Source organism: Mobula hypostoma, chromosome 6, assembly GCF_963921235.1.
Source record: "Mobula hypostoma chromosome 6, sMobHyp1.1, whole genome shotgun sequence".
NCBI classification, from domain to species: Eukaryota; Metazoa; Chordata; class Chondrichthyes; order Myliobatiformes; family Myliobatidae; genus Mobula; species Mobula hypostoma.
Window position 1 is genome coordinate 47004561 of NC_086102.1, and position 12447 is coordinate 47017007.

General features: G+C 41.3%; 1 protein-coding gene across 3 annotated transcripts in view; it reads right to left on the minus strand.

Moving 5' to 3' along the window:
- The window catches only part of f5 (coagulation factor V), a 76185-nt gene that overhangs the window by 9795 nt on the left and 53943 nt on the right, over nt 1-12447 (minus strand). For all 3 annotated transcript variants that reach the window (XR_010018327.1, XM_063050764.1, XM_063050766.1), the window contains exons 15-19: nt 11094-11330; nt 8320-8545; nt 5165-5347; nt 3247-3363; nt 1636-1707 (exon numbers count right to left, since the gene is read on the minus strand). Coding sequence is in view for 2 of the 3 variants with exons in the window: in XM_063050764.1 (XP_062906834.1) it covers nt 1636-1707; nt 3247-3363; nt 5165-5347; nt 8320-8545; nt 11094-11330 (835 nt within the window). In the remaining variant the exon portion in view is untranslated. The remainder of the gene's footprint in view (nt 1-1635; nt 1708-3246; nt 3364-5164; nt 5348-8319; nt 8546-11093; nt 11331-12447) is intronic.

Genomic DNA, 12447 nt, shown 5'->3' on the forward strand with positions numbered 1-12447 from the left:
ATGTTAAGGCTTTATATATACAAAAATTATCTGCAGCAATACCCTTGTATAGATGGTGAAAAAGACTAATGGTAGAATGAAGAAAAGACGATTTATTCTTTGAAGTAATACAAACTTTCGGTAGATTTTCAGCTAATGAGTTGGATTGCATGGATTGCTACCTGGTAATTACATTTACCCAAGAGAAAAGTGCATTAGCTACAGTGCACATTGCAGAAGGTTTCAGACATCTGCACTGCACACCAGAACAGAACTGTGGAGTGTGCTGGAGACAACTGATTTCCCACTTCACCCGTTGGTAAACTGATAGATCACTAAGAGGAAAATTAAAAACAACAGCCCACAATTTATACATTACATAGCTGCCTGCAGGTAAAAGCCAGAGGTGTTCTATAATACTGTAGAGCTGGATGCACCTTTTAACTGTCTCCACATCTTAATACCAGTAATAGTTGCTGCATCACTCAGACCCTTATTCATTTGAATGGAATTACTGAACCTCACTGAACAGGGTTAATTAAGAGAAGTGTATTTGAATACTTTAGCATCATTTTAACTTTCACAAGCTGAATGTTGAAAAATATTATTGATTTTTGATATTTCGCTACAACAAAATTCAGAAAGAGCCTCTAACTGCTCAAACAGTGAAAAGGCAATCCATGGGGTAGATCTTGTGTTCACTGACTGAAGACTAGTTGATACTGGTAATTTGCTCCAATTATTGAATTGTCTGCTGCACTGAGGCCACATAAGCATTAGAAGCTATGTGGTTATAGCAGTCCTCTGCACACACAGGCATTCTCAAGTGGTGAACACAAGGTCAGGTCCAGCTTGCCAAGATCCCTCCCACCTGAACCAAATTATACATTTCATTCTGGAATTTTCCACCACACCGTCTTGCACTTGAAATCACTTCCATATTAATTTAATTCGACAATTATCAATTTATAATGGTGTTTGAATACCAGTAAGTATATTTCATCAACTGATTTAATGAGTCATATTCAGAACATTCCCCAATATGTTCTTAGCCAAAACAGCAGATTCTATTTTATCTTCTAGTTGATTTGTACAAAGGAAGATGAAAGATTTAATTACTTAGTTTTGCCACAATAGTATTGATTCTATTGACTAGCATATTGCCATGGTAATTCTATAATTATATGTAAAAACATGAACTTCCTATGCGTCCAGGTATTCTGCACATTAGATTCACAGGCAGATCCAGGCACAATCTGGACAGTCTCTAGTAAGATGGGGTGGGACCAAGAGTAAGGCTGGGAATGGCTAGATTGAGTATACACTTTTAATTAAGCAAATTAGGTCAGGGGTAAACTCTCTTACTCTTTTTACTTCTAGGCCCAAGCATGCCAAAGAAATACTTAGCTGATGAATCAACTGCCAGGCTGGATGGTTATGGCTACAAAGTTTCTCTTAAATCAACTGATAAAGTGGCTGAGGATAGTATGTGAAAATTGAAAGGCCTGTCTATGAGGTGAAGAGCCCACCATGTTCAAAGCACTGAACAGCTCATGAACTATGTCTCAATGGCATCAGCATTGCATTGTCATGCATTTTTCTTCAAGAACGATAAACAGACGGCACTGGTGGACATAACAGAACCAAAACACTTGCCTTCATATTCTGATGCAGTGATCTGTGCATCAGTTATACTTCCAGTTGCCATACCCAGTGGGGCATCACAGCCTGGAAAGGAAACAGAGTGTATTACACCAAATATGAGTTCGAACCATTCCACTTTCTGAACCCTCTTATTTATTCTATACGCATGTCTCCTATAACTATCAGCACTGTAAAAGATTAAACTTCACCAGTCATAAGTTACAGGTCATCTAGAACACTATGGTCACATCTTCTATAGTTTTAAGGCCCACATCTATTTGATTTAAATTGCTTTGTTTTTCTATGTTCTTTGTACAACTTTTAATATCTCCCCCTCACCTTTCAATAATTCCATGGCTTCACTTCAGCTCCTATATTTGTTGACTTCCAACACAACAACATAGAAGATGCTACCACGGCTATGCTAATGATGGATATTAATTACTGCCAAGGAAGCAGTAATAAAATATGAGAAAACAAAGAATATGATTTTCTAGATGGAGCAGTGATGATGGCAGACGTGCGTGCAGTATGTTCATTGATGAATCATCTTTTCGAGTTTGAGCTTGAGAGTCTGAGGTCCTCCAGCATGTTGTGAGTGTTGCTTTGATCCCAGCATCTGCAGATTATTTTGTGTTTAAGAGTCTGAGGTCCACAGCCATTTCCTCTCTGAAACTGTGAAGGCACTGAGAGCAAATGATATTGCTCAGGCCTGGGCAGAGGACAGAAAATAGTTCAGTACAGCCCAATGTGGGAAAAAAAAATCAGGCAATGCATTAAGTAAGCCAGTAAAAGAAGTGAGACCAGGGACACGTGAAAGGCTGGTGAGGTCTGGCAGCCCCCAACCAGCATGGATCCCAGCATTTCTGCCACGTCTCTGTTCTCTCCCACACTGCCTCCCTGGGCTGCTGTAGCAGACAATGCCACATCATGACTGTATCTCTTCCTAGAGATGCTGCCTGGCCTGCTGCGTTCAGCAGCAACTTTGATGTGTGTTGCCACATCATGACGGCCTGCTCTGCGAACAACCAAGGCCACGCAGCTCCACTGTCCGTCTCACCAAAAAAAGCAAGGAACCAGGCTTGCAGCATTTTCTGTTATCAATATCCAACAGGGTTTTGTGATCACAGAAATATTCTTTAAGACACATATTTGCACCATTTGACGGACCTGGAGAGGCTACAAAGACCAAGTGCACTGCCATCTTACCAGAAGGAAAATGGGCCAGCAGAGACAGCTGGTAACTAAGTTCTCATGTCAGCTTTAATATGCGGGCTAGAATTACAGCCTAGATCTTTGCTTTCAAGTCAAGAGTAGAGTTGAACCCACTTGAGCTCAGAGGGAAGAATACAACCACAGACCACTAAACTGCAAGAGCAGTTCAATATTTTAACAATTATTTTTGAACATGAAGGGCTTCAGATGGCACAGACTAACTTAATTGTATCTAGATTTCTGTCCTTTTGCATTTCAAAATGGTCGCACATTGGGAATTGTAAGTCATATGGGTTCAACTGCAATTTTAAAGTTTTTTTACTGTAGATTAAACTCCATTTCACATTCTATTCTGTACTTTGCAAGGTGTGAAGCATTTTACTCCATTATGATAACATTTCCTCATACCTTCTGATAGAACAAGCACAGGTGCATGCATGCCTCCTTTATAATGTTCTCCATTTTCACTGCTTAACAACCATAAGCCAGGTTTTGATGAATACAGCTCCACTACTTTAAAGGCACCTACAAGTGTTTAATTAAAAATAATAAGTATTTTATTGATCCCAAGTGGGAAATTCTTTTGCTACAGCAACAACATTTAAAAGCACACTTAGCAGTGTGCAGACTTAACTAATAATGAGATACAGAATAATAATATGCACAATAATAGTTTACCAATGTGCAATACTTTTGTACTATGACATGTGTTCTCCTGTCACACAGATATGAACTGGTGTATATGCTTATTGCATTTGCTAGGAAAGGTTTTCTATGATAATCCTTGTAACAGCGAAGCTGAATGAGTCTTTTCAAAAAAGTGCTCCACTACCTATTCAGTAGGTCATGGAGAGGATGTGCCAGATTGTCCATAATGGATAACTGTTTGTTGAGTGACTTTCTTTTCACCACTAACTCAAAAGAGTGCAGGTCATAACCAAGAATTTTTGTTGAGTTTATTTAGTCTTTTTTGCATCACCAGCACCGATGCTGGTGATACAAAAGACCCGTAGAAAAGACTGCACTCGCTACACCAGAATGGTAAAAGATCTCCAACATCCTGCCGCACACATTGAAGGATCTCGGCTTCCTTAGAAAATAGAGTCTCCTCATCCCCTACTTGTAAACAGCCTTGGTGTTGGTTTTCCAGTTAAGTCTATTGTCGAGGTGAACACCCAAGCATTTGTACTCCTCCACCACTGCAACTTCTCCCAGAATGTATACAGGACTCATCACAATCCTCTTCCTCCTAATATCAGTCACCATCCCCCTGGTTTTGGCCACATTCCTCCCACACCACTCCACAAACCTGTCCACCAGTTCTCTGTACTCCAACTCCTGCCCATCTCTGATACACCCAACCATCGTTGAGTCATCACAGAACTTCTGCAAGACATTGATTTATACCAAAAGTCTGATGTGTACAGTGTGAACAGAAATGAAGACAGGACAGGGCATCTGATAGTTTAGAAGTTTACTAAAAACACAGAAGCAGAAGCAATTGAAAATTATTTGCTTGATCAAACTAAATAAATGATTGAATTTCCAAACCCTGGGCCATATTAATTGAGCTGCTGGTCAGATATTTTTGTCATTACCTTCCGACCTTCCTGTCTGTTCTTAATAGCAAAGCTGGTTCCTCAGCATGCCATCAGAAACTTTCTTGGACTTTATGTGGGCAATCTCATGTCCAAATGACAATTTGTAGCATATGTGGACTGTGAAATGAACTGAATGAAGAGGCTCTCTGGCTGAGTGAAAACCCCAGGAAGGAACAGGGCTTCTGCCTTGACCTAGACTCTTGTGGGAGTGGATGGCATGCAATGCTCATTTTGGGTTGAAATCTGTCTTATTTTGTATACATTGCCATCAGCTGGAATGAGGAACTGAAAACAAGGGGTTGGGCTTCCTACATTCCAATAAAGTGACCATTAGGGGATTTGAGAGCAAATTAATTATTTTATTAAAGCAACTGACCATACATCATGATACTGACATGTCTTATTTGAGATGTTAGGTGTTAGCTGCAGAGCTATGTTGCAGTTTGTTTTGGGTGATGCTCTTAATGTTGGCATCTACAGGCTATGTATCAGGGCTGGCTACATGCTTGCTAATGAGTCTAGCATGATGTGAGACTCTCTGTGGGATAGACTGCTTAATTCCCAGGTCTACAACAGATTTGGTGAGGGTATAATAAACAGTGCATGGTACAGTTGTAACTCGTAAGCTATGCACTTACTGAATGACAAGCCAGATGTTTCCTTCCACTCCAGTACGGAAATATTCTTTAGATGTTATGCTACATGTAAAATGAAGAACACCTTACCTGGGTACAAGCTGCAAGTTCCCAGACGATGTGCCTCCTCCCTTCTTTCAATGAATGTATGACCATCTAACTGTATAGAATGTGCATCTTCTGAGGTCCCAATGTTAATCAGATGAAAACGAACCAGTTCTTTCTCAAACATCACCAGACTGCTTAAAGAATCATCAAGAAGTCCATTTATGGCTAGAAATGCAAAGCAGCAAATCAAGTAATAAACCTTTGGAAATATTTATTGGTGCACTATAAGTTGAGATCTCTTCAAAAAACTATCTGAACTTTTGTTTACAATCTAAGTACATGAATAATCAGTTTTATTGGCACATTACTTTAACTGCGTTGCTGGTAGTAAGTTGAGATAGGCAGCTTTTCAGAAGTAATTGACTTTAGACAACTATGCAGGAGAAAAACTAGGGGGAATGCCGTACTAGATCTAGTACGAGGTAATGAACCGGGTCAGGTCACAGATCTCTCATTAGGTGAGCATCTGGGGGACAAAAATTAAAATTTTTAATTGGGGAAGGGCAAATTATGAGGCCATAAGGCTAGAGCTTGCGGGTGTGAATTGGGATGATGTTTTTGCAGAGAAATGTACTATGGACATGTGGTCGATGTTTAGAGATCTCTTGCAGGATGTAAGGGATAAATTTGTCCTGGTGAGGAAGATAAAGAATGGTAGGGTGAAGGAACCATGGGTGACAAGTGAGGTGGAAAATCTAGTCAGGTGGAAGAAGGCAGCATACATGAGGTTTAGGAAGCAAGGATCAGATGGGTCTATTGAGGAATATAGGGTAGCAAGAAAGGAGCTTAAGAAGCGGCTGAGGAGAGCAAGAAGGGGGCATGAGAAGGCCTTGACGAGTAGGGTAAAGGAAAACCCCAAGGCGTTCTTCAATTATGTGAAGAGCAAAAGGATGACAGGAGTGAAGGTAGGACCGATTAGAGATAAAGGTGAGAAGATGTGCCTGGAGGCTGTGGAAGTGAGCGAGCTCCTCAATGAATACTTCTCTTCGGTATTCACTAATGAGAGGGAACTTGATGATGGTGAGGACAATATGAGTGAGGTTGATGTTCTGGAGCATGTTGATATTAAGGGAGAGGAGGTGTTGCAGTTGTTAAATACATTAGGACAGATAAGTCCCTGGGGCCTGACGGAATATTCCCCAGGCTGCTCCACGAGGCAAGGGAAGAGATTGCTGAGCCTCTGGCTAGGATCTTTATGTCCTCGTTGTCCACGGGAATGGTACCGGAGGATTGGAGGGAGGTGAATGTTGCTAAAAAAAGGTAGTAGGTATAGTCCGGGTAATTATAGACCAGTGAGCCTTACGTCTGTAGTGGGAAAGCTGTTGGAAAAGATTCTTAGAGATAGGATCTATGGGCATTTAGAGAATCATGGTCTGATCAGGGACAGTCAGCATGGCTTTGTGAAGGCCAGAGTTCTCTCAACCCTGATAGAGTTCTTTGAGGAGGTGACTAGACATATAGATGAGGGTAGTGCAGTGGATGTGATCTATATGGATTTTAGTAAGGCATTTGACAAGGTTCCACACGGTAGGCTTATTCAGAAAGTCAGAAGGTATGGGATCCAGGGAAGTTTGGCCAGGTGGAATCAGAATTGGCTTGCCTGCAGAAGGCAGAGGGTCGTGGTGGAGGGAGTACATTTAGATTGGAGGATTGTGACTAGTGGTGTCCCACAAGGATCTGTTCTGGGACCTCTACTTTTCGTGATTTTTATTAACAACCTGAATCTGGGGGTAGAAAGGTGGGTTGGCAAGTTTGCAGATGACACAAAGGTTAGTGGTTTTGTAGATAGTGTAGAGGATTGTCAAAGATTGCAGAGAGACATTGATAGGATGCAGAAGTGGGCTGAGAAGTGGCAGATGGAGTTCAACTCGGAGAAGTGTGAGGTGGTACACTTTGGAAGGACAAACTTCAAGGCAGAGTACAAAGTAAATGGCAGGATACTTGGTAGTGTGGAGGAGCGGAAGGATCTGGGGGTACATGTCCACAGATCCCTGAAAGTTGCCTCACAGGTGGATAGGGTAGTTAAGAAAGCTTATGGGGTGTTAGCTTTCATAAGTCGAGGGATAGAGTTTAAGAGTCACAATGTAATGATGCAGCTCTATAAAACTCTGGTTAGGCCACACTTGGAGTACTGTGTCCAGTTCTGGTCGCCTCACTATAGGAAGGATGTGGAAGCATTGGAAAGGGTACAGAGGAGATTTACCAGGATGCTGCCTGGTTTAGAGAGTATGCATTATGATCAGAGATTAAGGGAGCTAGGGCTTTACTCTTCGGCGAGAAGGAGGATGAGAGGAGACATGATAGAGGTGTACAAGATAATAAGAGGAGTAGATAGAGTGGACAGCCAGCGCCTCTTCCCCAGTGCACCACTGCTCAATACAAGAGGACATGCCTTTAAGGTAAGGGGTGGGAAGTTTAAGGGGGATCTAATAGAGGAAGGTTTTTTTACTCAGAGAGTGGTTGGTACGTGGAATGCACTGCCTGAGTCAGTGGTGGAGGCAAATACACTAGTGAAGTTTAAGAGACCACTAGACAAGTATATGGAGGAATTCAAGGTGGGGGGGTTATATGGGAGGCAGGGTTTGAGGGTCGGCACAACATTGTGGGCCGAAGGGCCTGTACTGTGCTGTGCTATTCTATGAAAAAATAATACTCTGAATAAATTATACAAATTTTCATTTGATTTAGGTTTTCAGAGTATTGGTTTGCAAGTCAAAGGCTTTTAAACTGAGGCAGCTGGAGATAAGGGAAGATGGGAAAATTATCCAGATGTAACAGCTAAACAGAGTTTACAATGCTATTATCCAGAATTTCTCTAGCAGTGTTACTTAAATACCTGAGGAAATTTCTCACCTGAGCTCAGTTGATTCAAGGGATGGGATGGGCTGCAGGCCAACAGCTAGGTAGAGTAGACTTTGGTAGAAGGAAGATTGTTTAATGGAAAGAAAATAAGAGGGAAAGCATCAGAAGGAAAGTGTTCAATAAAAACCGGATCCGCATTCACCAGCTTAACTACTTGGCGATTATCAATGCTGACTACCCTTCTCTTGAACTGCAGAATTGGCAACAGTGACAAAGTGGCTGTGGAAAGGATTTTAAATTTAAAGGTATCCATGAACAGAAAAAGGGATGAGTACCATGAAATTTATTCTGTTGTATCAAGTCCGAATTATCACTCATTTCAAAGTCCGCATCAGAACTCCGTGCTTTGTCATCATTGAAGTACCAACTTCTAGTTTCATCAAAAGTGTTAAACAACAAAATGAATTCACGAGCATCTTTAGGGCTTTCATTAATTGACGTCAATGTTCCATTTTGACAGATCAGAAGAGGCCCAATCAAACCTGAGTTAATGTCCTTCTCCTATAAGGAAAGCAATAATACTTTAAGTGTCCATAAATTGGACAGATTAGGAGAATGGGCAAATAAGTGGCAGATGGAGTACAGTGTAGAGAAATGTATGGTCATGCATTTTGGCAGAAGGAAAACAGGCGTAGAATCGTAGAATATTTTCTAAATGGCAAATGAATTTGGAAATTAGGGGTGCAAGGTGACTTGGGAGCCCTAGTATAGTATTCCCTAGGAGTTTACATGCAGGTCGAGTCAACAGTAAGGTAGGTAAATGCAATATTCAAGAGGATTAGAATATGAAAGCAGGGATGTAATGCTAGCAGAAAGAAAACTCTGATTCAAAGCCCCGCTGCCTTGCTGCTATACCCACTAATGGGGAGGTTTCGGGAGAAAACCCAAGGAAAAATCTGGAGCTGGAGTCCCTAAGGCAGTCTGACAGTGAGTTCTATACTGACTGGCAACTCCTGAAACACCACTGGTGCCGAACTGTCTATACTGTTTTTTGGATTCATCAGCTGTGTGAAGAGGAGGAGCCTGTAGCATGGGCAAAAGCTTGCCCTCCATATCACACTGCCCTCGCTGGCTTGCACATCTACTTCAACAGCTAGAACATGGGTGACCCCAACCAATGGAAGCCATCATAAGATGTGATGCTGAAGCTTTATAAGGTATTGGTCAGACCACATGTGGAGTATTGTGAGCACTTTTGAGTCCCATATCCAAGAACAATATGCTGGCATTGGAGAGAGCCCAGAGGAGGTTTACAGGAATGATCCTGGGAATGAGAATGCTATGTATGAGGAGCATCTGATGGCTCTAGGCATGTATTCAGGAGTTTAGAAGAACGAGGGCAGATCCTATTGAAGCCTACTGAATGTTGAAAAGCCTAAACAGAATGACCCTAAGATATAGGAGCAGAAGCAGGCTATTCGGCCCACTGAGTCTGCTCCGCCATTCAATCATGGGCTGATCCAATTCTTCCAGTCGTCCTCACTCCCCTGCCTTCTTCTCATACTCTTTAATGCCCTGGCTATTCAAGAACCTATCCATCTCTGCCTTAAATGTGCCCAATGACTTGGGCTCCACATCCGCTCGTGGCAACAAATTCCTCAGATTTACCACCCTCTGACTAAAGTAATTTCTCCACATCTCTGTTCTAAATGGGCGTCCTTCAATCCTGAAGTCATACCTTCTTGTGAGACTCCCCTACCATGGGAAATAACTTTGCCATATCTAATCTGTTCAGGCCTTTTAACATTCGGAATGTTTCTATGAGATCACCCCTCATTCTCCTGAACTCCAAGGAATACAGCCCAAGAGCTGCCAGATGTTCCTGATATGGTAACCCTTTCATTTCTGAAATCATTCTCATGAATCTTCTTTGAAACCTCTTCAATGTCAGTATATACTTACTAAAATAAAGAGCCGAAAACTGCACACATTACTCCGTGTGGTCTCACGAGGGCCTTGTAGAGCCTCAACATCACATACCTGCTCTTATATTCTATACCTCTAAAAGTGGGTGCCAACATTGCATTCACCTTCTGCGCCACTGACTCAATCTGGAGGTTACCCTTTAGTGAGTCCTGCACAAGGACTCCCAGGTCCCTTTGCCTCTCTGCATTTTGAATTCTCTCCCCATCTAAATAATAGTCTGCCCGTTTATTTCTTTCATCAAAGTGCATGACCATACACTTTCCAACACTGTATTTCATTTGCTACCTCTTTGCCCATTCCCCTAAACTATCTAAGTCTCTCTGCAGGCTTTCTGTTTCCTCAACACTATCCGCTCCTCTACGTATCTTTGTATCATCAGCAAATTTAGTCACAAATTCATTAATCCCATAGTCCAAATCATTGACATACATCGTCAAAAGCAGCGGTTCCAACACTGACCCCTGTGGAACTCCACTGGTAAACAGCAGCCAGCCAGAATAGAAAAATCTACAGCCCAATACAGGCCCTTCGGCCCACAATACTGTGCCGAACATGTACTTATTTAGAAATTACCTACTCTGTTTTCTGACGATCAGCCAATGCTCCACCCATGCTAGTAACTTCCCTGTAATTCCACAGGCTCTCAACTTGCTAAGCAGTCTCATCTGCAGCACCTTGTCAAAGGCATTCTGTGAATCCAAGTACACCACACCTAATACATCTACCCTGCTTGTAATTTCCTCAAAAAAATGCAGTAGGTTAGTCAGGCAGAATTTTCCTATCAGGAAACCAAGCTGGCTTTGGCCTATCTTGTCATGCGCCTCCAGGTACTCCATAATCTCATCCCTAACAATGGATTCCAACAACTTCCCAACCACTGATGTCAGGCTAACAGGTCCATAGTTTCTTTTCTGCTGCCTGAAAGGAATTGATGTGGAGAGGATGTTTCTAAATATTGGGAAAGTCTAGAACCAGAGGGCACAATCTTAAAACAGAAAGATATCCCTTTAGACTTGGGGTTGTGAACCTTGTGCTTCTACGTCTTATGGTCCAAAATATTTTTCATTTTGTAGCTCAATCTGCTTAAGATTCCCTAATGTTATTTTGAATGTAGAACACTCACGTAGTCCACACCAGAATAATAGACCCAGGGCTTGCAAACTGATCCAGTGGCTGTTGGCCCAGATTGAGGTGGCACATTCCATACATAAGTATACGTGGTGTTTGGCAGAACAACATCATCCGATTTATACCAATCAGTAGAGAAGTCTTCATAGCTCATTCCTTCGGATGATTTGTCATATATTACTCCATGTGCATGAATGGAGTATGGTCTAGAAGCAAGATTTTTGAACATAACCTGATGAACAAGCACAAGTATAGATTATTAATCAAGATTTTAATTTAGACGCCATTTCTAAAGCTAGTGTTGTGGGTCTAAGTAATTAATGAATTTGACATATTCCAGGAAAAATTCAGCAAATTACAAGTGTTTTCTCTATTTCCTTATTCTAATTATCTGATCACAGGACATAACAATACTCTGGAAATAACTATGAGTAGGTATTCAAGATCGACTCAAGATGATTCACCTTTCCATTTTGTAGGAAGATTACTTCCAATCTAACAAAGGGAATGCTGATTGTTTCATGCTTGTGATTATGAAGGACTGCAATAATTAGTGAGGTTAATACAGAAAATGCTAATAATTGCAAAAATAAACAGAAATTACAGGGCATACACAACAGGTCAGGCAGCATTGGCAGAGTGAAAAATAGAGCTGATGTTTCACGTCAATAACCTAGCACCAGAATTGGGTGAAGAGAATATGGAAGGAAAGGGATCGTGGCGGAATGCTGGGCAAGAATAAAAGGGAATACTTGTGGGAGGTTGAAAGACACAATGATGACAGTGCAGGCTTAAAGATGAAGGCAAAACCTAACGAAAAACGAAAAGAATGCCCGGGGAGGTGTAAATGGGAAGTTATTTGTGAAATCTAAACTCAGCAGAAGAGGGGAAAAACGCAGAATGATGGAAATGTCTGTAAGGTCTGTATCTCTCCTGGTAACGCATGTAGTTTCAAGTCAATGAGTTAAGATTTATTGTGCCTCATCATCTCCCTTAGAAATACCTCAAAGTCTAACATGTTATATATAATCAAAAAGAGTCAAATCAATGGAAAAACAGAATTAATATTTCTGGTCATCAACCTTGCACTTGTCCAGTTTATCAACCTAAACTGTATATTCTATTTTTCTCTCCACAGCTTCTGCTTGATCTGTTGAGTAATGTCCAGCATTTATTTATAAGTAATGATTTGTTTTGTTCTGTATTGCTGTATTAGTTAGAACACCATGGAATAACTTGGTGGTGGAAGGAGGTCATGTCACTCAACAGACCACCCTATCCTTTTTGAATAACTACCTGCCAAGCTTATCATCTAGTTAAAACGGCAAATGCAATTTTGGGTTAACATT